The following is a 25,895-nucleotide window of genomic DNA, read 5'->3' on the forward strand; positions in this document are numbered from 1 at the left end:
TTTTCCATCAGATACTCTTTCCTGCTTTGTCAAAGATTAATTGGCCGTACATTTGTGGGCCCAGTTCTGGGTTCTCTATTCTATTCCATTGGTCTATGTGTCTGTTTTTGTGCCAATACCAGACTGTCTTGATGATGACAGCAAAGCAGGATATTTTAAGTGCTTATTTATTCATGTTGAGAGAAAGAGAGAGAAAATCCCAGCAGGCTCCACACTGCCAGCACAGAGCCCCACTCAGGGCTTAATCTCAAGAACCGTGAGATCATGACCTGAGCCAAAATCAAGAGCTGGATGTTTAACTGGCTGAGCCACCCAGGTGCCCCAAAAGCAGGATATTTTAATGCTCGAAGAAAGATAGAAGCAAACATTAGGGGTTTTGCAAAAGGGAGAGAAGACTCCTATGCTATTCATGTGAGTGAAGGTGAGAACTTGACACTGCTGGCTGGAGGGGGCCGCAGACCCTTCCCACTGGCTGCGAAGGGAAGGTGAGATCGGAGGAGGCAGAGTGAGGGAAGGCAGAGAGCGCCTGTGCCAGAGCAAGATACCGCGGGTGTGCGAGGCTGCTCCGCTGTGGCGGGAGGGCCTCCCCGATGGGAATGATGACCAGGCCTGACACCAGAAATGTGATGAGCCATCACTAGATCTAAAAGAAATTACTTGCCCCAGAGCATCTTTTAACAGCATTCCAGGAGAACAGGATTTGGGGGCAGTGGGGGCAGGTGCTTAGTTGATCGTGTGTGGGAAGCTGGAGGCTGTGCTGTCATGGCCAGAAACCTCACAGGCACCAGGGCCTCCTGGCAAAGGCCCTGCCTGCAGATCATGGGGCTCGGAGCTGCATCACGTGAAGTCCTTCAGGGAGGCTGGTGCAGTGCGGGGCTGCATTCGTCTCCTGGGGCTGCCATAGGTATCACAGACCATGAATAGCAGAAACGTATTGTCTCAAAGTCCTGGAAGTCAGAAATCCAGTCTCAATGTGTCCACAGGGCCATACTCCCTCTGAAGGCGCCAGGGAAGGGTCTCTTCCAGTCCTCTTTCCAAATTTCTGGAAGTTCCTTGGCTGGTGGCTGCTTAAGTGCATAACTCGTGTTCACATGACGTCCTTTCTCCCTGTGTGCATCCTCACATGGCTTCCCTCTGGTCGTGTCTGTGCCCAGCCTTCCCTTTCATAAGGACGCAGCCATATTGGATGAGGGTCCGCTTTAATGACCTCATCTTTAACGTGATCATCTGCAGGGAGCCTATTTCCAAAGGCCGCATTCATAGGCTCTGGAGATTGGGACTTCAACAACATCTGAGAGAGAGGAACACGGTTCAACCCCTAACACCACCCACCTGACATAGCCCCAGGCCATCTCCACCACTGACCTTCATTCTGCTACATTTTATTCACAGCACTGGTCACAACCTGAAGTTAGCTCCTTCAGTTACTTACAAGTCATTGGTGCCCAGTAGAACATCAGCACTGTGAGAGCAGCAATCTTGTCTTTTTTTATTCCCATTGTATTCCAGGTGCTTGGAACCTGCCCATGGTCGGTGCCAGGACACTCTTTAATGAGTGACCTAAGGAGTGCCTGGGCCATTCAGTCAGTTGAGAAACCAACCAACTCTTGATTTTGGCTCAGGTCATGATCTCGTGGTTTGTAAGATGGAGCCCTGAGTCAGAGGTCTAGGCTGATGGCATGGATCCTGCTTAGGATTCTCTCTCTCCCTCTCTCTCTGCCCCTCCCCCACTCATGTGTGCATGCATGCGTGTTCTCTCTCTTTCAAAATAAGTAAATAAGCATTTAAATAATAATAATAATAATAATAATAATGAGTGACCTAATCTGGTCTAGAAAAAAGGAAGCTCATGGATGCAGGAACCAGAAGAGCTATCTTGGGGCAGAAAGAGCAGCTTTGTTGTCCAGCAAGAGTGGAAAGAGGTTATGGGGAGTCCACATCCCATTTATGGGTTACATGCTTTGCATGGCTTCTGGCATACTGAGAGCAATTAGTAGTCTTATTCTTGCCTTAGGAGGGAGTGGGCTCCCTGTCACTAACGGCATTCAAGCCCGATGGCCCCTTGGCAGGAAGATAGAGTTAGATTGTATAAGGGATAAGGTTGAGTGATCTCTGAGGCACTGTCAGCCTTGAGTGTCTCTGGTCCCATAAAGAAGAGCCCAGGGTCCCCTTATTAGGGAGAAACTCAGCAGAGTTTGGGGCATTCTAGGAAGCCTAACCAGCATGGCCTCGAACCCTAGATCCCCCAGAAGCTGCTTCTAATTTACCCCTAGTGAGGGCGCCGAGGAACAGAATGGCTGGGTGGCTTTGGTGGAAGAAGTTTCCATTCTTCCAGGAGCGCTTGAGCAGAGCAAGGGGCGTGACACACCTGCTGGCCAGTACTGGGTTGTGCTGGCAGCACTGGGACCGTCACAGCTGCAGGAGCTGACACACGACCTGCTTTGAGCCCCCTGGCGTGCTTTCGCCTGGCAGCCACCAGGCTGGACATCTCCCCCTGAGTTCTGTGTGACCAGCCAGATGAAGCCCACACATGCTGGACAATACTGCTGTGTCCCCAGTCAGCAAGCCAGTCCCCGTCGTCGGCAGTTGTTAGGCACCTACAGTGTGTCCAGCGTGTAGGCAGACAGAACCCAACAGGCCCCAGTGCGGACCATGAAGAGAGATGGAGTCGTGAAGTCAGTGAGCACAGTGAACAGGTTGGCACATGAGTGACAGCAGAGAGCTCGCCCAGAGCAGCAGCAAGGGCACGTCAAGAGGCAGAAGGCAGGTCCCAGCCCAGACCCTGCAAGTCACCGCTCTGGCAATGAGTGTCCTCTGTAAATGGGGGTCAGTAGGCTTGAGGGTTTCTCGCCATGGCAGTGCTGGCTGGGACAGAGGTGCCTCGTGGGCTGAGTCAGGTGGAAGGGGACAGAGGTGCCTCATGGGCTGAATCAGATGCGAAGGACCTCTGGGGCCAGCAGGTCAGGGACCCCCTCCCTAGCCTGGCTGCTGTCCCTGCTAACCAGTCTTCAGGGCATGGCTAAAACCAAAATAGCCAAAAACAGGGAGCCCCGGGAAGCAAACCTGAAGAAATGCAGAGGGAAGTGTAACACTCCCAAGGAATCTTTTTGAGAGTTAAAATAAAAATTAGGAAAATCGGCCAACCCTTGCTTTTTCCTCTGAAAATTTTTCATTCTGTAGCCAATGCCTGTATATCTCTAAATGCAGTTATTAATAAGTAAGATAAATTACATATAATTTACATTTGTATAGATTTAAATATACTATGTGATTATATATAATTAAAAATAGATAGTATTTGTATAGATACATATACATGTGTATATAAAGTGACTTCATACCTGTAAAGAGTACTTAACATATAAATATTGAATATATATATTTTTAACCAATATTGCCATCACTCATTCTCCAAAAATATCCCCTTGGCTTCAAAACTTCCAGAAAGTCAACTCTAATTTTCCTGACTTCTCCTGGCCGGCCAGGTTCAGTGTTGGTGGTCCCGGGAAGAGAAGTCAACCCTTAGCTGTTCATACTTTGTCATAATTCCCTCCCATTCTCCCAGTTGACATTCATGAGCCCCTACCCAGTGCCAGGGGTCAAGGGTGCCAAGATGGGCAGGATGCCAGCCCTGCTCTCAGGAGCCCTCTGTCTGTTGGGATGTGTCATGTGTAATGGAGCCTGGAATGGGAGTTACCCCATTAGGGTAGAGGGGGTATGGGAAGCTTTTTTCTTTTAAGTTTATTCATTTATTTTGAGAGAGAGTGAGCACAAGCAGGGGAAGGGCAGAGCCCAATGTGGGGCTCAAACTCACAAACTGCAAGATCACAACCTGAGCTGAAACCAAGAGTTGGACACGTAACCAACTGTGCCACCTAAGTGCCCCTGGGAGGTTTCTTAGAGTTGAGTTTAGGCCAGGTTCTGAGGCATGAATAGGAGTTCACCAGGTAAAGGAAGCAGCTTGAGCAAAAGCTGGAGGCCTAATAGAAGCAGCACTTTTGGGGACTGGCTGTGGGCAGAGAGCTTGTACTCCAACCTGCCATGCCACCAAGGGCCTAGATATTAGAATCCTGCTCCAAGGGAGCTGGGGGATGGCGGCATTCCTGCCCAGCTCCCCCCTCTCTCTGCCCAGTGCCGGGGTAAGGCATTTCCCTCCATCCACCTGTGGACTCGGTTCCTGTCGGCCCTAGGGGGCCTCCTCTATGCCTCTGCCATTGTGGCCCATGACCGGCAGCCCGAGTACCTGCTTCGGGCCACACCGTGGTTCCTGATCTCCCTCGGCCGTGCTTCACTGGACCTCTCTGTATCCACCCTGGGCTGAGAGGGCTTCACTGCTGGTGACCCATCTCCCCCTGACCCCTGCAGTACCCCCTTTTCCCTGTGACTGGATGCGCCCAGAGGCGCCAGGGAGGAGGTTTGAAGCCTGGGGCAGACAGATGCAATCACAGTCATTTGCCATTGTGTGTCTTGTCCCCTTTATATAGATCTGGAGAAATGATCTCTTGACTGGGGCTCTGCGAAGCGGCAAGGGGGGTGTGCAGGCCTGGGAGCAGACTCACGTTCCGGTGTCAGTTCTGCTCCTCACATGGGCCGGTCCCCACCCTCCTGTGAACCTGTTTTCCTCATTTTTGCACTTTCTCATAAGGCTGGGAACAGGCTTTGGACCTGACATGCAGGGGTGATCATGCCCCTCTGTTGTCTTTGGCATTGGAGCCTTGGGCTGGGGGAGCAGAGATAAAAGCTGACAAGGGTAGGCCTTTGTCAAGGACTGCTGAACACCTTTCTGGTTTCCCTGGGGGGGGTGTGTTGCCCGATGTGTCAACACCCCAGTGACCTTGACCCGAGAACCTCAAAGGCAAGCTAAGCTCAGAGTGGGCAGATAGAGGTGGATATCGAGTAATTTGTGTATCAAGCACCTGTGGATTTATCATAAATAGTTGAGAAATAGTTAGAAATTGTGATTTCCTCTTGGGCTGTATTCGTTTTCTGGGGCTGCCCTATTAAGTTACCCAAAGCTGGTGGCTTACAACAGGAGAAATGTATTCTCATCGTTCCAGAGGCTACAAGTCCGTCCAGGCAGGGCCATGGTCTCCTGGAGGCCCTGGGAGAGAATCCTTCTTCCCTTGTTTCTGCCCCGGATGGCTCCTGGTGCCCCTGGGGCTGGGAGCAGCGTCATTTTATTTTCTACCTCAGTCTTCACATGATCTTCTTCCCTTCATGTAGCTCTGTGGGGCCACCCTAATCTACTGTGACCTCATCTTATATCAGCAAACACCCCTTTTTTAAAAGATTTTAGTTTTTTTAAGGAGGAGATGCCTTTTTTCTTTTAAATGTTTGTTTTTGAGAGCAAGTAGGGGAGGGGCAGAGAGATGGGAACAGAGGACCCAAAGCAGGCTCTGTGTTGATGGCCCAAAGTGGGGCTCAAACTAATGAACCATGAGAGCATGACCTGAGCTGAAGTCGGATGCTCAACTGACTGAGCCACCCAGGCGCCCTTTAAAAGATTTTATTTTTAAATAATCTCTACACCCAACCTGGGGCTCAAACTCACAATCCTGAGGGTTGCGTGCTGTTCTGAGCCAGCCGGTTGTCCCAAGACCCTATTTTTTAAAGTTTATTTATTTTGAGAGAGACAGAGACAGCGAGTGGAGGAGGGGCAGAGAGAGGGAGAGAGAGAGGATCCCAAGCAGGCTCTGTGCTGCCAGAACTCACGAAGCTGAGATCATGACCTGAGTTGAAACCAAGAATCGGACACCTAACCGACTGAGCCTCCCAGGCGCCCCCTCACCAGACCCTTTTAAAAAATAATATTTTTTAATGTTTATTTATTTCTGAGAGAGACAGAGACAGAGCATGAGTGGGGGAGGGGCAGATTGCTAAGGTGACACAGAATCTGAAGTAGGTCCAACCTCCAAGCTGTCAGCACAGAGCCTGACTCGGGGCTGGAATTCACAAACTGTGAGATCATTACCTGAGCCTAAGTCAGATACTTAACCAACTGAGCCACCCAGGTGCCCTCCCACCAGACCCTATTTTTAAATAAAGTCACTTTCTGAGTTTCCAGGTGGATATGAATTTGGGCAGCATGGGGACACTATTCAACCCACTCCATGTACTGTCCCTGTAAACCAACCCCTTGGAGGAAGGTGTTTTTCAAAATTAACAAGTATTTACAGAGCACTCGTCAGGGGCAAGGTCTTGCCGGCTGCCATGTCCTCATGGGGGAAATGTAGGGGAAGTCAGACCTGGCTCTGTTCTTAAATGAGCTCTGTTCCAGAGCCCACCCAGGCTGGATCATCAGGGAAGAGAGAACCCATGGGATGCAGAGGCAAAGGTAGCCCTGGGTGGCTGAAATGTTGTGCTTCGTTGGACCTTAACTCTATCTCTCAGATCATTTTCCTTTCCTGGGTGATGAAGAGCAAGATGAGACGGGCCTTGGGGTTTGCCCCGGAAGCCAGAGAGAGCCCTGACACCCAAGCCCTTTTGACCTGCTCAGAGAAAGAGGAAGAAAGCCAGGAGGCAAGGTCCTGCCACCCGGAAAACTGCTGGGCCCACCAGGGCCCACGTGCAGAATACTGGGGTGGGGGGGGTCCCTCAAGCTAGGATAGTTGGTCACTTTAAAAAACTACTATTTCTTTTTATTTATTTCTTTTTTAAGTTTTTTATTTCTTTGAGAGAGACAGCAGGGGAGGGTCAGAGAGAGAGGGAGACCCAGGATCTGAAGCAGGTCCAGGCTCCAAGCTGTCAGCACAGAGCCTGATGCAGGGCTCGAACCCACAAACGTGAGATCATGACCTGAGCTGAAGTCGGATGCTCAACTGACGGAGCCACCCAGGTGCCCCAAGATACGTTTTTTAGGAAAATGAAAGTGAGCTAGATGGGCCATGAAAGAACAAAAATAATATTTTAGAGATTCTTTTGAAGAAAATGGGATCTTGTTTTTCGAAAAAGTCTCTTGACTAAGAATTCTCCTTTTTATTGCCCTGTCTCCACTCGAAAGAATTCAGATTGGGTGCCTCTCACCACACTCCCACCCTGCAAATCTCTCAGGACAATGGCAGCCATCAGTCGCTACATGGAGCTGACCATCGAGCCCGTGCAGCAGGTAAGCGGCCGGAGTCTAGAGGGGTGGCAAGTAGTCATGGAAGGCTTTCTGCAGGAGGTGACACTTAGCTGCAGGATAGGCAGGATGAGGCAAGAAAGCATGTCAAAGGAGGAAGGAGCTCTCCAAGACCTCAGTGGGGGACACATGAAAGGGTGGAGAGGAGGCAAGTGGAGATCCTTATACCGTGCCACCTGACCGTCATCCTGAGGGACAGGAGTCCAGGAGGCATCAGGACCAGAGACTTAGGGTCAGATGTGCCTTTTAGAGGTGATACTCAGGCAGTGTTGGGGGGCAGACCAGGGTAGAAGAGGTAGAAACAAGGCAGTCAGTGAGGGGCGCTGGTAAGTCCAGGAGCAAGGGGGTGTGGCCTAAAGCAGGGGCACGGCTGGCGCAGGCGGAGAGGCAGAGACCGAGTAGGGGGTTGGCAGGCAGAGAGCTGGGGGCGTGAGGGCATAGGGTGAGAGAGCCTGAGGGCTCCCTGGGGCCTGGCCTGCCCACAGGGCTTCCCAGGAGGAAGAACGGTAGAGAAGGGAGGGAAGACCTGACAGGAAGTTCGCCCTGTCGTCCCACACCCACTAGGGCTTCTTGTGGAGGTTTCCAGTGACCTCCAAGTCACTAAATCCTGAGGTAGTCCTGTCCTTGTTGAGATTCAACACTCTTAACCACCGGCTGCTTCTGGTTTATGGGGTGCTCACGCGCCCAGCTCCCCATGCTCTCCTCCCCTCGGTGTTCAGTCCCGGAAGCGCCCCCACATGGCATCTCACACGTGTCCAAACAGAACATGGATGTGCCCTCCCCCTCCCCCACCCTCTTCGTCTTAAGAATTCCTCTCTCCCCATCAGTGTATGCCTCTGCCCATCCAGTCCCATGTGTGGGTCTTCCATTTACTGGGGGTAAAATACACCTGTCGACCTCCTACCTCCTTTCCTTTTCCACTGTTTTTTTTTAATTAAAAACAATTTTTTTAGCATTTCTCTATTTTTGAGAAACAGAGAGACAGAGTGTGAGCAGAGGAGGGACAGAGAGAGAGGGAGACACAGAATCTAAGCAGACTTCAGGCTTGGAGCTGTCAGTACAGAGCCTGTTACGGGGCTTGAACTCATGAGCTGTGAGATCATGACCTGAGCCGAAGTCGGCCGCTTAACCCACTGAGCCACTCCAGCACCCTCCTTCTCCACTGTTAATCTTGGCCCAGGCCCACCACCTGCTCCCACCAGCCGGGAGGGGTGACTCCACTGTGTTCCTCCTTGGCTTGAAACCCTCTGGCCTCCCATTTCCTACAGAAGAAACTCTGAAGTGACACAGAATTGCAAGAACCCCTGAGCTGAGCCCTCCCTCTCTGACTGTGTCCTCGTCTCTTCTCTCTCCGTTCACTCCTCCTACCTGCCTGGGATTTCTCTCCGTTCCTGTGCCTCCAATGCTCTTCCTCCCCATTTTTTATGTGACTGCCTTCTTCCTTTCCTTTGGCCTAAGTGTCCCCTTCTCCAAGCCTCCCCCGCTGCACACTCAAACGTAGTCTGCACCCTCTTCATAATTCTCTGTCTTAAATGTGCCTTTTGGGGCGCCGGGGTGGCTCAGTCAGTTGAGCATCTGGTATCTCACGGTTCATGGGTTCGAGCCCCCCATCGGGCTCTGTGCTGACAGCTCAGAGCCTGGAGCCTGTCTTCAGATTCTGTGTCTCCCTCTCCCTGTCCCTCCCCTGTTTACGCTTTCTCTCTCTCTCTCTCTGTCTCTCAAAATAAATGTAAAAAACATTTCTAAAGTGCCTTTTTATTTATTTTTTTTAATGTTTATTTATTTTTAAGAGAGAGACAGCCAGCCAGATAGAGTACAGCAGGCAGAGAGAGAGAAAACGAGACCTAGAATCTGAAACAGGCTCCGGGCTCCAATTTGTCAACACAGAGCCTAATGTGGGGCTCGAATTCACAAGCCCCATGACCTGAGCCGAAGTCAGATGCTTAATCAACCACCTGAACCACCCAGGCACCCCTTAAATGTGCCTTTTTAAATGCTCTGCAAAGCACTTCTCACTATCTGTTCCTTTTGTTGGTTGTCTGTCTCCTGCCGGGATATAAACTTTGTTTGCCTCCTTCTATCTTGTCTGCCTAGACCCTGGTGCGTTGGGCCACAGGCCCTCGTTAAAGGCTGTTTGGAACATGGCATGCAGTTCCATGGCAGGAGCCCTGGCTCAGCCTCCCCTGGGACATACCGGTGCTCAGACAGAGTTCCGACCTGAGAGACAGGTTTTGGTCTTTGTTGTAGTTCCTTGGAAAGTGGGTGCAGGGGACGCTATGTGACGTAAGAGGCGTTCAGAGAGACTCAGAGCACGCTTTCACAGTTGAGAGCCCATTTCGGCCAGTAAACCCATCTCAGGATGGGAAGTCTGGGGGGAAAGCACAAGGAACCCGGCAGCATCCAGCCAGCGTGTTGTACTAGAAATTTTTAAATACTTGAACTTCTGAAAAACAATAGTGCAAAACTGGCATTCACTCTAACCCAGTCCTGAATCTTGAATGGATTCTTCCTGCAGGGCAGACTCTATGAGAGAAGAGTGTGTCCCTCTTTTTCGTTTTCTTCCACTGAGGCTTTGGCGTGTTTTTGAGCAAATACTTTCACTTGGCCTCTTCTTTCTGTGTCCACCAGGGGGCGAGTGGTGTCCCTGAGACAGCTCCCAGCAGGGAGCCTGCAGCCTGGCGGTCCATCGCTAGGGCCATCACTTCCACAGTAGTCTGTTTATTGAGGGCTAACTACTTGCCAGTCTCTGAGAAAATAATAACAGGCAACACTTCCGTGATGCTTTTTGTGCTGGGCTTAGTGCTTAGAGTACTGCTCCATGTGCTTGGTATCCATGAACTCACGGAAACCTCACAGCCAACCCCTGAGGTTTACAGATTAGGAAAACGAGGCACAGAGACATGGAACAACTTGCTCAAGGTCACACACTTTGTCAGTGGCAGAACCAGGATTCAGAGTCTATGCTCTTGACCACTGTGCAACCCTGCCTCTTACTTGATAATGTCTGACACTGAATAAGCACTTGATAAATGGCTGGGTTTTTAAAAAGTATTATTAATGCAAATTCTTGTAAGTAATATTATTTCTATGTTATTATCTATAATAATTGTATTAGGATTTTAAATTGAGGCACAGAGAGGAGAGGGTTAACTTGCCCAAGATCTCATAGTTAGAAAAGCACAGGAATGGTTTTCAGATAAAGCCCATCTGATTCATAAAGAGAGCATGTTTGGGGCACCTGGGTAGCTCAGTCGGTTAAGCTTCTGACTTTGGCTCGGGTCATGATCTTGCAGTCTATGAGTCTGAGCCCCGTGTCAGGCTCTGTGCTGACAGCTCAGCCTGGAACGTGCTTCAGATTCTGTCTCCCTCTCTCTCTGCCCTTCCCCTACTCACTCTCTGTCTGCGTCTCTCTCTCTCTCTCTGAAAGTAAAATAAAGACATAAAAAAAATTGTTTTCAGAGAGAGCTTATTCTCTGTGCTCAGTTCATGCATGCTCAGTTGGCAAATTTTCCCTTTTTTTTTTTTTCATGAGACTGTCCCAGGGGGCAAGGTTGTGGTGAAATAGGTCCCGTGTTGGCAAGCGCAGTGATGTATGTCCTGTCTGCACAGCCCCCCGGAGTGGACAACAAGGGCGTACTTGTGTGCAGGGGAGCTTACTTGTCTGCCCAGCAGGCCCCCTTGGGCACCGGTCCTAAGGAAGGGCCTTCCAGGAGAATCAGCCGGGTTCAGCTGAGCTGAGGGGCTGAGGGCCATGGGGTCCTGGGGATCAATGGCTTGGAGCATCTGAAAACTTCGTTTCTCTCTTGATTCAGACGGGGTCGGGCCCTGAGGAATTTACAGAACCTGTCAAAGATGTTGCCTGGGAGGCCTGAGCCCCCGCCCCCAGCCCGCCTCGCCGACTCCCTCCAGGGCTGGAGCCCCATGGGATGTGGGGCCCAGTAGGCGTAGCTGTTCTCACATGTCCAGGACATTTACATCTGAACCCTGTGACACTCCTTCAGATGAGGCCAGGCAGGGATTACCACCCCCTTTGCTAGACTAGGAAACTGAGATCAAGGAGGATAAATGTCTTGCCAAGGTATGTGGTTCGTTGTGGAAGATGTGGATCCAGAAGGCAGGCTGTTCCCCTGTGGTGTGTCAGTGGAACGACCCAAATCCTGCCCGCTCTGAAACCCCGGCCAACAGAGCTTCCGGGGTCTCTGAGGGCCCCTGGGAGCCCAGTGGGTGAGCTCTCTGAGACGGATGGATGGATGGATGGGTAGATAGATAGATAGACAGGCAGATAGATAGATAGATAGATAGATAGATAGATAGATAGATAGATAGATAGAAATCTTGTCAGTTTCTTCCTCCCTTTAACCTCCCCAGCTGCTGATGGGTATGAATCCATGAAATGCATTTTGGCAGGAGCTACCCAAATTACAAATGCACATATCCTCTGGTCCAGCAATTCCACTTCTAGAAATTAATCCTTTAAATACCCTGAAACCTTGGATGTACAGTATAACTTACTGCAGTCAGTGTTGTAAAGCAAGGATTGGAGGGTGCTTGGGTGGCTCAGTCGGTTAAGCATCTGACTTCTGCTCAGATCATGATCTCATGGTTTGTGAGTTCCAGCCATCTGTCGGGCTCTGCTGACAGCTCAGTGTCTGGAGCCTGCTTCAGATTCTGTGTCTCCTTCTCTCTCTCTGCCCCTCCCCACTTGCATTCTGTCTCTCTCTAGAAAACAAACAAGCATTAAAAAAACAACAAAGCAAGAGACTGGAAACACCCTCAATGTCCATCAGTAGAGGACAGGTTAAGCAGATTCTGAACATTTACACGATGCCACAAAGGAAACAAAAAGCAAAACAAGAGTCAGTGCTCTAGAACTATCTCTAGGACATATCGTTAAGTAAGAAAAAGAAAGGTGCATAGGAGAGTGTAGATGAGCCGGCAGCCTTTGTGGAACTGGGAGAATTATATATCTGCATTTGATTGGTTATGAATGGGGGGATTCAGATGGAGCAGACCTTGCATTCTACACCCTTTTGTACCTTTTTAAAAAACAATCGTTTATTTATTTATTTTGAGAGAGCAAGAGAGAGGGGGAGGGGAGGAGTGAGAGGGAGAGAGAGAACCCCAAGCAGGCTCTGCACTGTCAGCACAGAGCCTGATGAGGGGCTGGATCCCATGAACTGTGAGATCCTGACCTGAGCCAAAACCAAGAGTCGAAGCTCATCCAACTCAGCCATCCTTTCTTACCTTTTGAACCAGCTTATGTGAATGTTTCGACAATTCAAACCTAAAGTGGACTAAGTCTCCCTGCCTGCCCTTCCCCCCATACTTTGCAGGCAGGCAGCAGCACTGCCAGGCTGCCCGGCGATGGACAGATGAGCCCGGGAGACGTGAACCTGAAGGAGCCGCCCTCGTACCCTCCCATTCAGGTCATCCGGGCCCACGTGTCTTCCAGCAGCTCCTGTGAGGTCTCCTCCATCAACTCCGACCTCGAGGTACACTCTGCTGGCCGCCAGGTGCATGGCTGTCCTTCACCGGCGCTTGCCCGGGCTTCCGCAGTGCCCACGCCAACCTCCCGCCTGCAGCAGTGAAGGGGGTGCATGGGGCGGCCCACGTGGGGCGGGGCTGAGCAGACGGCTCCACGGTCAAATGAGTCAGGGCTGAGAAGAGGTTTCCATGGTCAAATGAGTCAGCAAAGTACTGCATATCGCGGTCCCATCTTAAAGAGTCACCCCCACATTCAGATCTTCCAGAAATAAACACAAGCGTAATTAACGTCTATTAGAGTCTGGGTGTTCCACAAACCCACTTGACTGTGGAGCGTCCCTTCTGTGAGAGGAGCACCAGCTACACCTGCAGTGCCCTCAGGGTCATACAAAGGAGGCTTGCAGCAGACACTGTGCCTGGCCTTGTCACAGACGTCACCTAGTTGAGGGTTTTTAGATCTCTGAACAAGACATGGCATATTTTGGATGCCAGCATCGGGTGTATCTCTCAGGTCCCAGCTGTTCTGGTCACTGCCGCCCCCCCCCCGCCGCCACCCTCCGCGGTGGCTCCCAGCTCTGTTGTTTGAAGAGGTTTCCAGTTGTGGAAAATGAGAGCAAGGACAGGGTAGTAGGCACGTGGTGTCAACAGAGAGTGTCAGCTGTCTTTTGGCAGGGGGTGGGTGGGGGAAGGAGGACGGTCCTTCACCCTGGGCTTGTGTTCTGTTTTGGAGTTCAAATGCGCTTTTATAGAATGAGGATAATACTAAGGGGGTAGTTGGTGTTGAGTTTTTGGTTTTGGCTTTAATGGCCTTATTTTGCAAAAAAAAAAACCAGTCACTTCGCCATCTTGGATAAGTCCCCTAAGCTTGTCCAACTCGTGAATCCCCAAATCCAAAAGACTCAGAGCCACTGATCTGTGGGAGAAAGTCTTGATTTTTTAATGTGGTTCTAGACCTTTCACAACCACCCCAGCCTCATGTGCCTCGCCCCCCCACCCTTACCTAGCTGACCAGCTTGGCCATGGACTGTTCCCTGTACCCAGGTCTCTGGGCCTTTCTTCCTGGAGTTTTCCCTGACCTGCATGTCAGTGTCTCTTTCCATGTGTCAGAAATCTACTCAGATGCCACCTGCTGTGTGAAGTTACTTTCATCTGCCAACTCACACACACACACACACACACACACACACACACGCAAGATCAATGGCTCCTTCCCTTGGGTGCCACTGCACACACCTCGCTTACACAACTTCCATTGTTCGCTGTGTCATGTGGTGAGCCATAGCGGCTTGTCCCCCTAGCATGAGCTTTTTAGGAGTAGGGTCTAAGTCACCTTCACCTTCCTCTGCCCCTTGATTCCAGAACACAGCTGGCCATTGAGAGCTGGGTTTTGAGGGAGCAATTCTGCACCAGACCGAGGACCCTTTGGGCTCTGAGTATCCCCATGTCACTCGGTGTTCTTTATTTCTTGGGTCCAGTCTCAGAATCTGTAAGACACCAAGTACATGCAGCTTAGCAGCCTGGATCCAGGCAGAAATCTAAGGTTCAAGGGGAAAGAATGAGCCTGACAGCAAAGTGTGTTCAGTAAAGAGAAAGGACAGTTAAGTCAGTGAGTCGGGTGGGGCTGGGGTGACCCAGAGGCAATATTTGCTCTGTGGAAACAAGGGCAGCAGAAGCTGAGGGAAGACTTAGACAGTGACCTTGAAAAGTTCGGAGATTTGTCTTGGTGGCAGGCTTATGCCCTCTGTGATCTGTGGTCCCTGTCCTTCTTCCTTCTATTATCTCTATCTTTTTAGACATCAATGTTTTTAAAACTAAATAAGTTCCAAGGGGACAGGGTCACACTTTTAAATTAGGCAAATGGGGGACCCCTGGGTGGCTCAGTCAGATGAGCATCGGAGTCTTGATCTTGGCTCAGGTCATTATTTCATGGTTCATGGGGTTAAGCTGAGAGCACAGAGCCTGCTTGGGATTCTCTCCTGCTCGCTCTCTCTGCTCCCCCAGCCCCAAATAAATAAACACACATTAAAAAAAATAAATTCGGCAAATGGAAATGAAGGCATTTGCCCGTGCTAAAAGGAATGTATTTTCAGAAAGTCACCTGCCCCAGCTCAGCCCGCTGCACAGTCCTCCAGCCCACTCCCTAAAACACAGACATTACAAGTGTCAAAGCTACTGAGGCCTGTAAAGAAATAACTTTGAATTTCACTATATATATATATATATATATATATATATATATATATATATATATGCTAACAAATCAAACGGAATTGGAAAACTTGCACTACAGATGGCTTAATATATGAGTAGGAGACAGGGTAGGTATGTGATCCATTGGGCTTTTTAGTTATCTGTATTTTCTGTTCCTAAAAGTAATATGTATTTGTTGTAGAACATTTGGAAAATGTAAAGAAGAAAATTGAAATTACTCTTCAAGTCTGCCAACTAGAGGCTGCCTGCGGGTGGGGGGGTTGTCGTGAGCTTGATAGCCTCCCTTATTTTTTGAAGCAATATTCCTTAGAGATCCCAGTTCATTTATGGCTGTGTTTGAGCAAGAAGGTGTCTCTTGGCAGGTGAGTGTAACATGGCACTTTACCTGTCTTCTTGGTCACTTACTCAGCAAATAATTTCTGAGCGTGAGAATCTGAAAGAGAGACGCGTGAAGGGTGGCCTGAGTACCCCTCACAGGATGGAAGGCATTCAGTAACAAAGTCGCAGCCAGGAGCATTACCTAAGGGACTGAGCATGGGAACCGATGCCAGGGCCCTAGGTTAGCAGTGTCCTGGCTTACGACCTCTCTTGCTCCCAGGATTGGCACTGGGATGAGACACCCTTGGCACCTGTCCCCACTCTTGGGCTGCACACCCTGCTTGTCTCTCCTGAAGTCCCCAGAGGAGAGCTTCCGTGCCCTCAGCCACCTCGTCCTGTGTCTGTCTTGTCAGCCGCTGCTTCTGGTCGTCCCCTTCGGCTCCTACGTGAATGCTTTCCAGCTCCCACTGTAGAGACCCGGGGGCCACTCTCGGTGTCATTAAGGTGATGTGTTTATCTCTCCTGGGGTCCTTTATGATCTTGTAACTTAATTCTTGGATGGTGGTTTTATGTCAATATCCCTGGGGCACAGACCTACTGGTGTGAATACCCACTTCCTGCAGCTGGGGAGGTGGAGGAGTGGGCGGAGCCAAACCCCACCGCACTCGAGTTCACTCAGTGTCTGTAAATCCGCAATAAGAATGACGGCACTCATTGCTAACACCGAGGGCGTGCGTGTCACGTGCCAGACACTGTATGTTCTGTGCTTTACTAGCACTGTTTGGTGTAATCCTAACAGCCCTGAGGCTTTTGTTATTCTTGTTTTCCAGAAGAGGGGACAGGAACTCGGTGAGTTTAAGTAACTTGCCCAAGAGAAAATTAATAATAATAGTAGAGGTGCCTGGGTGGCTCAGTAGGTTAAGCATCCAACTTCAGCTCAGGTCATGATCTTGCGTTTTGTGAGTTCGAGCCCTGCATTGGGCTCTGTGCTGACAGCTCAGAGCCGGGAGCCTGCTTCAGATTCTGTGTCTCCCTCTCTCTCTGACCCTCCCCTGCTCAGGCTGTGTCTTTCTCTGTCTCACAATAATAAATAAAAGTGTTAAAGTTTAAAAAATAATAAGTAATAGTTAATAATAATAAAAATAATAGGTGGCAGAGCGGGGGTTCAAACCCAGCTCTGTCTGGCTGTGAAACCCCTGTTGTTAACCTCATACCCAGGGAGGTATGCAGGACCAGGCTTATTATTATCCATCATTCCCATTTTACAGATGAGAAAGTGGACTCTCTCTCCAAGACTCTAGCCATTCACTGGTGCCCTTTTATACAGACGAAACACTGGGGTTTATAAGTAAATCCAGTAATGGCAGAACAGGAGAAAGGCTGAGACAGACAGAATAAGGCTGGGCAAGCTCGCACACAGGGAAAACTTGGATTAGTTTCACCCCTCCCCAAGTGTCCAGACCTGGGCCGGTCAGGGCACCAGAGGGATGACATCGGAGCTTTCCGTGTGACCCATGACCCTGTAGAGAGGCCGTTTGTCTGGCCTGTGTGGACTTCTGGACATCTGCACACGAGACAGCTCACTCCACAGCACCTGGATCCACTCGCTCATTCGCTCACTCGCCCAGTCAGCACAAGGCAGCTCCGCTCCTGCAGTCCCCCGAGGGCCAGGGCCTGCTGAATGACGTCCCCATGGTCTGCGGTGGGGGCCTCGGCCCAGAAGGAGCAGGGCTTTCCGGAGCGGCCTCCTCGCTTTCCAGGGCATCCAGCACCTGCATGCTGAGCGCCGGGTGATCTTTGCCGGGTGATCTTTCTTCCAGTGGTGGAATCGTTCCTGTGCCTTTTAAAGGCTTTTTCTCTTTCTTTGGCTTCTGAGACACGAGCAGAGATGTGAGTCCCACTTTGTGGGGCAAGAGGGCTTAGTCATTCTCCCTGCTGTGCTTCCTCACAATGCTGCGGAGCTGGTGGGAGACACTTTGCAGGAATTTTGCAAGAAGGCTGTTTCTGTCGTTGGAACAGAGTCTGCGTTGTGTGCACACATGGGGAGGATGAGGAAAGGGCCGAACTTAGATTGCTCTCTCTGAAGAAGGTCAAGTCCCTGTGTGTTCCTGCTAATTCTGAGTCTAAGTCTCCTGACAACCAAGATTGCTCATTCCCTCTCCTAACCCTGCTTCCAGCAGCAGCAGACCAGAACACGTTCCTTTGGGTGTTTGTCATCCTTAAATCCAAATCATTCTTTTAAGGAAAAAAGTTCTTTATATATATATACATATACACACACATACACACATATAATATATACATGTATATATGAGTGTATATATGATTATATAAATATACAACATATAGTACATATTAATATATAAATTTTATATACACACATATAATACATATATATGTATACATATGTATATATTGGTTTATATGTTTGTATGTATATATGTATATACATGTATATATAATACACAAACTTATATATTATATATAATAAAACATATTTAAATAAAAATGTAAAAAATATATGTATTATATGTAAATTTATAATTGTGTACAAATTTATTACATGTAGTTTTATAAATATATATTTATAGAGGCCATAAAAGTGCCAATTTTAGAAGAAAATACATATAAATATGAAGGAGGCCAGAACATTCCAGTAGGTACCAAAGGTCCCTCCACACCTCTGGATCCTTCCCAGAGGCAGGTGCCACCAGCAGCGAGGCAGTGAGAAACAATACTTCCTGAAATGTGTGGGCAGGCCCCTGGTCCCCTGGGGTGAGCAGAGAGGCTCCCTGGAAGGCCCCCAAGCGAGACAGGCTGTGCAGGAGACCGAGCCCCGGCCCAGGAGCCGCACAGGCACCCGGGCTCCTCTGGGCTGTTGCCGACCTACTGGCAGCCCTGGGCCTACACTGGACTTCTTGAGTTTTAGCTTCTCCTTCTGTACATAGGAATCTGAGACTCGCCCTACCTGTGTGCAGGGCGATTGGGAGGTCAAATGGGTGCATCTGGTGCCTTGCAAGACTTCCGCAGGTGCTCCACAGAGCATGATGGGAAGCAGGTGGGCCCGGACGTGCACTCTGGGCCTCACGGCCGTGGAGTTGGACAGTGCTCCCTCATTCCTCTGGCCCTTCTCTGAAGGTGGAGATAATGACTTCAGAGAGGGTGGTGAGGCTCCGACAAGGTTGGGAAGTGAAAGTGCACCGTTGCCATAGATGCTCACTCTGAAACCCCAGCTTGGGACCCGGCCGTCTTGAAGGTCTCACTTAGCACCGTGCTCCTAGGTATAAAAGTGTCTTTGTGCAGGAAGCAAGTAGAGGTTAGTAGTGCTGAGTCACTTCTTAGAAGTAGGAAGGTTTCCATCAGGAAAACAAGAGGCAGCCATCAAGAGTCAAACATGTTAAAGTTTCAGGATAGCACACCCTCCTGCTGGGTCCGCCTGGCTGCCACCCTCGGGAAAACTTCCTCTGGCCCCGAGATCCAGGAAGGAGCCTTCTACTTCCACCGGGAAGGCACTCCTAACTGGCTCCCGTCTCCACTCTGCTCCTTCCATTGCTGTCCTGCCTGGGATCTTCCCAACACTGGACCCCAGCCCCCTGGCCGCCCTGCTCTGAGGCCTTTGTGGCTCCTTCCTGCTTCCAGGGCAAGTCCAGACCCCTTAGCCCGACCTCCAGCACACTTCACCTGCTGGCCTGGTTCTTCTCTGCATTCCTCTGCTTCTCCTCCCGCCCTTCAAGGCTCTGGCTAAATCCTGCTCCCTCCAGGAAGCCTTTCCTGTGTTCCCAAGTACAGTTGCTAGAGTTAGCAGACCAAAAACACAAGATGTACAGTTGAGTTTGAATTCCAGATAGAAAAATTTAGACTTTTCCTAAAACATTATTTGTGATCTGAAATTAGCATGTACTATGTCCTGTGTTTTTGGGTTTTGTTGTTGTTTTTATTTATTTTATTTTATTAAAAATTTTTGTAATGTTTATTTATTTTTGAGAGAAAGAGACAGAGCATGAGCAGTAGAGGGGCAGAGGAGAGAGGGAGACACAGAATCTGAAGCAGGCTCCAAGCTCTGAGCTGTCAGCACAGAGCCCGATGTGGGGCTCGAACTCATGAATGGTGATCACGACCTGAGCTAAAGTCGGATGCTTAACCAACTGAACCACACAAGTGCCCCTATTTTTTTTTAATGTTTATTTACTTTTGAGAGAGTGAGTACAAGTGGGGGAGGGGCAGAGAGAGATAGGGACAGAGGCTCTGAAGCCAGGTTAGTGTTGACGACAGAGAGCCTGATTCGGGGCTTGAACTCATGAATGGTGAGATCATGACCTGAGCTTAAGTCAGACACTTGGCCGACTGAGCCACCCAGGTGCCCCTCAGTATCCTGTGTTTTATCTGGCATCCCTGCTCCTAAATCAAACTTGATCATGCCCACTCTGGCCCTTCCCTAGACCACTTCAGTTTTTCAGAGCAGCATCTGAACAACATTTATTCCAAACAATGAGGAACACATAGTTTGTCATATGTGTCAACTCCATCTCAATAAAACTGGGGAAAAAATGACTTAAAAAATCAGGAATAGGAGCCAAGGCCGTCCCACTGGGAATTGGCCTAAATACAGTGTTTGTATCTCCTTGTGGCTGGAGTTCAGAGGTGCACGTGCCTAACCCTAGTGGCCACTCTTTTTAATACACAGGACTTCTCTGTCTCAGCCCCTTTGTTCCAACCTCAGAATGTCCCTGAGCTGAAGCTGTCTGTCATCTTTGTAAAGGAAACCAACCCACTGTAGGTCAGAATTCTCTCTCCGATCCAGTTTATAATGGGCCTGTTCAGACCTGAACAAGGAGACGCTGAGTGGTTAAATAACCCAGAGTCCCCAGTAACGTGGGGGGTGGCAGGCATTTTTTTACAGAAGCCCTGGTCTTGCATGGCCCGTGAAGCACCTTCCCATCTCACATTCCATCTTCCCCACAGCAGCTGGGAAGGGAGGACAGAGAGGGCAGTTGGGGCAGGTAGAGAGGAGAAAAGAACATGTGGGGGGTGAAACCCTGCTCAGTTTGGGGTCAGCGCTATAGAACTGTTTAATGAACTAGAAAAAAAGAAAGGGTGCAGTTTTGAAGCATACAGTGTAATTTCTTTTAAAGTTTTTAAGGCTCCAGGTCAAAAGGAAATCCACTTAATGAATTCTGGGAAAGAATTGTAGCTGGTGTGTATCTGGCCAATCTTAACACTTTATAATTAGAAGAAGCAAAAAACTTTATAATTGGTCTTGAGTCCAACACCATGTCACCGCCCCAGTCTTGGGAAAAGTCGCTTCTTCCTAAATGTAAGAGGACATAGTCTGAAATGTAATTCTGGAAAGTGACCCTGTTTCCTCAATGGCTAAGACACACCTCAAAGCCTTCAGGAACAAAGGGAAAGTAACTGCATGCTTTATAGACCGGGCTACAGGTTGCCTCTTGATTTCAGAAGCAGAAAGAATTGTGCTTTCAGACATGAGCTGAGTTGAAATAGTACATGCTGTACGGTTGATGGAGGTAATACAATCATGGTCCTAAAGACAGTCTGAAGACCCAGGGTAATTAATACTCACAGATGTTAAGGGAGAAAAGCCATTAGCACATTTTGGTTTGTGTGTGTATGTGTTTGTATTTCCAAGGGCTAATCAGTAACTGTTCATGGAGGCTTTTTCTTGGGGTAAAATTCATGGGCTAGAATTATATTTTTGAAAAAAAATCTGTACAAAAATGAACACAGTTTTGTCTTAAAATGAGGGAAGGACTAGAAAATGTTATTTTATTTTTACTTTTAGGGGCATGGAGAGAGATCTCAGTTACCAAGATTTGGGTTAATTGCACTCCTTAGGCACATTATCATCATTGGCTTAAAAAGGAACTTTAACGGGGGTGATGGTCATGGAGGAGGGCACTTGTGGGGAAGAGCACTGGGTGTTATATGGAAACCAACTTGGTAATAAACTATTTAAAAAAAAAAAAAGAACTTTATAAAGAAATCCTGACTCCTACTTCCACTAGAGGGCACTGTTCTTAAATTATAGGTTGTGGTGCTGAAGTTTTGGAAAGGAAGTTTCATGGTTTCTTATCAATCCATTTGAGGGACACTTAAGCCTGTTTATTTGTTTGCTTATTTATTTGCTTGACTTTAAATAAAATTTTTTATTTTGAAATAATTTGATATTTATAGAAAGGTTGCAAAGGTAGTACAGAAAGTTTCTGTGTGCCTTCACCCAGTTTCCTGCAATGTTAATATCAAAACTGAGTAATTAACACTAGTACATTACTATCAACTAAACCACAGGCTTGGGATGTCACCAGTTTTTCCATTAACATTCTTTTTCAGTGTATCACGCTGCATATAATAATTTTTTTTAACAAACAAAACAGCTACTCACTGTGGTAACATCAGATTACTGTTGCTATTTTGCGTGAACATCTGTATTTTCTAAAGAAAGGTGAAAGTTAGCCTCTTTTCTTTCCTCTCTTTAGTTCCGTTACATTTGTAAGAGTTATTTCACTTTCCAACCCCTACGTCCTCACCAACATTTCTGTCATTTGCAGTGTGTGTAGAACTGTCATTTTTTTGTGATTTTATATCTTTTCCAATTAGTCCTGTGAAGGTTTTTTTTTTCAGTTTATGTCTTCCTCCCCCAGCAGGATGTCATTAAAAGATGAATACTATGGAATTATCATGAATTTTGTTAAGTCTAATGATGGCATGGTTCTTAGGGTTTTTTTTAAATGTCCATGGGGCACCTGGGTGGCTCAGTCAGTTGAGTAGCTGACTCATGATTTCAGATCAGGTCATGATCTCACGGTTCATGGGTTTGAGCCCCACATTCGGCTCTGCTATTCTGGAGCCTGCTTGGGATTCTCTCTCTCTCTCTCTCTCTCTCTCTCTCCCTCAAAATAAATAAACACTTCAAAAATGTCCTTATTTATGAGAGACATACTATTTACAGATGAAATTATTTACTTTAAAATATTTAAGCAAATTAAAAAATTGGGGAGATAGAGCAAATAAAATAAGGTATGTCCATGGGTGTTCATTAGATATTCTTTTATTGATGTATGATTGAAAATGTACTATTAAAATGTATTTATTTTATTATTTTTTTTAATGTTTATGTTTTAGAAAGAGAGAGAGACAGAGCATGAATGGGGAGGGGCAGAGAGAGAGGGAGACACAGAATCCAGAGCAGGCTCCAGGTTCTGAGCTGTTATGTCAGCACAGAGCCCAATGCAGGGCTTGAACCCATAATCTGTGAGATCATGACCTGAACCCTAGTTGGTCATTCAACTGACTGAGCCACCCAGGTGCCCTTATAAATGTTTATTTATTTTGAGAGAAAGAGAGAGAGAGAGAGAGAGAATGAGCAGGGGAGGGACAGCAAGAGACAGAGAGGAGAGAGCCCTAAGCAGGCTCCATGCTGTCAGTGCAGAGCTGTATGAGGAGCTCGATCCCTCAAACCATGAGATCATGACCTGAGAGCCAAAATCAAGAGTCTGACCCTCAACCAAGCCACCCAGATGCCCCTAAAAACTTGTTTACAGTGGAAATTTAAGGGGTGCCTGGCTGGCTCAGTAGGTAGAGCATACAACTCTTGATTTCGGGATTGTGAGTTTGAGCCACACATTAGACATGGAGATTACTTTTTCAAAGAGTGTTGCATTTTTAATTAAAAAATAATTATGAAAAAGATTTTAAATTTAAAGCAAATCTTTTCAAATGGAAATGTAAAAGAATTGAGCAGTAGGGGCTTTGTTTTAATGTGACAATAATGGCAGGTCCTGTGGACCGTGCGGATTGGCAGCTGTTCAGTTTGACAGACGTTGACAGATGAACATGACTCATGTCTGTAGATTCATAGTGCTCTATGTCGGGAACACGCGTCTCCCAGGTGCCGCATGAGGTGCCCTACGAACCAGAGGGGACCGTCACACCACCCTCCAAGAACCTGAGTCAGACAGGCTGATTGAAAATGAATCTTGGCCGGTAGCAAATATCCTGCATTTTCACGGTGGGGATTTTATTTGCATCTCTCTCAGTTTTATGGGTTTGAGTTGACTCATCTCAGCCATGTGGTTAATAAATGGAAGATTTATTATTACGCCTGATGATAATAATTTCTAATGATAGTAATTTTAGATTATAATTTTTCCAAGGACCTGCAGCCCTTCCTAATTATCACAATTATCCTATTGATCATTGAGCTTAATTGTAGCCACCGTAGCTGCCGCCTTTCTGCTTGCTAAAGTCGGCTCTTCCGCTGAAGTGGCTGCCTCCTCGCTCACCGAGCAGACCAGTGCTGGTGCTGCGCTCCGCTCTGCTCTGTGGTGCCAGCCAAGTCCTCCCGACACTTTTTTTCCATCTCTCTTTTTATTCTGCAGCAGAAGTATTGGGAAGCCTTAAACTCGGAGCAGGTACGGACAGTCATACTCTTTCAGAAGGGATCTCCTGTGGCTTGATTCCATTTTCTGTGTTGGTTAGCCCCCTCCTTGGATGGCTGGGCCCATGCCACATTCCTTTAGATAAAGAAAGAATGAAAACCCAAGAGGTGAGTCAGAGGATCAGGGGACTTTTCCAGGCTCTCTCAGTTGAGTTCTTTCTGTTCTGCCCAAATCATCTGGGACTCAGAAGATGTGTAACCCAAGGAGAGGCATGGTTTGAACAAAGGTCCTTGGACAAGCGGCAGAGCTGTAGGTTACCAGTGGTGACGGTGCTGGGGCTGGTGGCTACCAGGGTGGAGACAACCATTCCCCCACTCTGTCATTCTAAGACCTTGGGCAGGCGGCGCCTGTCTCCCTGCCACCCTCCCCTGCGAGGGACAGATGAGCACATGTTTTATGACAAACACCTGTGCATGTCGTCTCCCAGGAGTGTTTCTGGTAAGATCGTCTTTTGGTCAAATTTTCTTAGTGCCTGGACTCTGGCAATGTTTTTATTGCTTAAAATGAGATTTTGAAACACATCGTTCTGGCGATTCAGAAGAAAGAGATTGAAAATATTTTCAAGGGCGTAACCCACTTCAGAGGGTGCACTTGATCAAAGTGGCTAGCTCTTTCTGTTTTCTGGCAGCTGAACTGGTCAGGAGTGCATAGCTAGAACAACTCTGAGGAAGCCTTTGCAGGAGCTGGTGCCGTGGTTCTGAGATGCCGGGGCAGCTAAAAGTCACCCTAGGAGCTTGTTAAAATGTCAGACCTTAGTTCAAAAACCAGCGAGGGTCCAGGGCGAGCCGGTGGCATCAGCCTTTCTAATGCGCATCCTGGCTGCTTCTGGTGAGGTTGATCCACAGCACGCTCTGAGAGCTGTGATCTAGAACGTGGGCCTCAGCTTGGAAACTGCATTTATTGAAAAACATACCATCATCCTCAAAGAATGGAACAAGGCCCTGCTTCCACCGCTGGGCACCTGGGCCATGGGATTTGCTTGCTGTCCCTGCCCCCCAAGTCTGCAACCATAGGTAAATGAGAAGTTAGTACTAGAGTGGCTGGCACAGCCCCAGACAGGCACCGGGGACTGAGTGGCACCAACCCAATCAGCTGGCCTGCAGGGTCACTGGGGATGAGGTGGCCGTTTTAACATGATGCTATTTTTTAAATTATTTATTTTTTTAATGTATGTTTATTTTTGTGAGAGGGAGACCATCAGAGCATGAGCAGCAGAGCGGCAGAGAGAGAGACAGAGACACAGAATCTGAAGCAGGCTTCAGGCTCTGAGCTATCAGCACAGAGCCTGACACGGGGCTTGAACCCAGGAACAGCGATATCATGACCTGAACCAAAGTCGGATGCTTAACTGACTGAGCCGCCCAGGTGCCCCAACAAGATGCTATTTTTAATCACCAAGTAGTAGAACTCAGTTGAATTACCCAGTAGATCACTAATTGAACTGGGGTCTTTATTTCTATTCAAAACAAAACCACATTTTGTATTTTCTTTAAAAAAATTTTTTTAACATTTTATTAATTTTTGAGAGAGAGAGACAGTGTGATCAAGGGAGGGGCAGAGAGAGAGAGAGGGAGACACAGAACCCAAAGCAGGCTCCAGGCTCTGAGCTGTCAGCACAGAGCCCGATGCAGGGCTCGAACCCACGAACTGTGAGATCATGACCTGAGCCGAAGTAGGACAGTTAACCGACTGAGCCACACAGGCCCCCACATTTTGAATTTTCTAACTAGCATGGCGGGGCATTTCTCAGTGATGCCCACTGAGTAGTTCAGGGAGCTTTGCAGACCTTATCCGGGACCTCTAATAACTGGGCTATTTTATTCAGCTTAAGTTTGAGCAGCCGGTGGAGTGTTTTTCTTGGAGTGCATGTCCACGACTGGCTATGTTTTCTTGTCCAAATAGATAGTCTGGGCTAGGCTAACACATCCTTTCCAATATTATTTCCTGGGTCTTTTAATACTGTCAGATGTAACCTTGTCATTCAGAATCCTCAGTCATAGAAACTCAGAAACTAAAGAGATCATATTTAGTTACTGATCCAATACTCCAGCTTACCGCTGGAGAAACTGAGGCCCAAAGAAGAGAAAGCAAGTTAGTGACAGGAGGATTTGAGTTCAACCCCCACTTGCCCCCATGGATTCCCTGCTCTTGGCCATGTGTGGAGTTCTCTCATTTGTCACATGAGAACAATAGGAGGACTTTGCAAATAGTGCCATCAGTGCTTAGGTGACTGCCTTTTTTAAAATTTTTTTTAATGTTTTTTATTTATTTTTGAAAGACAGAGAGAGCGCGAGCAGGGGAGGGTC

General features: G+C 48.2%; 1 protein-coding gene across 2 annotated transcripts in view; it reads left to right on the forward strand.

The window, feature by feature from the left end:
- The window catches only part of TMEM44 (transmembrane protein 44), a 35,309-nt gene that overhangs the window by 6,557 nt on the left and 2,857 nt on the right, over positions 1 to 25,895 (forward strand). The window contains exons 6-10 of one of the 2 annotated variants that reach the window (XM_029939613.1): positions 4,133 to 4,303; positions 6,391 to 6,519; positions 7,001 to 7,105; positions 12,454 to 12,612; positions 23,530 to 23,562. In XM_029939613.1, the coding sequence (XP_029795473.1) occupies positions 4,133 to 4,303; positions 6,391 to 6,519; positions 7,001 to 7,105; positions 12,454 to 12,612; positions 23,530 to 23,562 (597 nt within the window). The remainder of the gene's footprint in view (positions 1 to 4,132; positions 4,304 to 6,390; positions 6,520 to 7,000; positions 7,106 to 12,453; positions 12,613 to 23,529; positions 23,563 to 25,895) is intronic. The other variant, XM_029939611.1, reaches the window with a different exon arrangement.

This window comes from Suricata suricatta, chromosome 5 (assembly GCF_006229205.1).
Source record: "Suricata suricatta isolate VVHF042 chromosome 5, meerkat_22Aug2017_6uvM2_HiC, whole genome shotgun sequence".
Lineage (NCBI taxonomy): Eukaryota > Metazoa > Chordata > Mammalia > Carnivora > Herpestidae > Suricata > Suricata suricatta.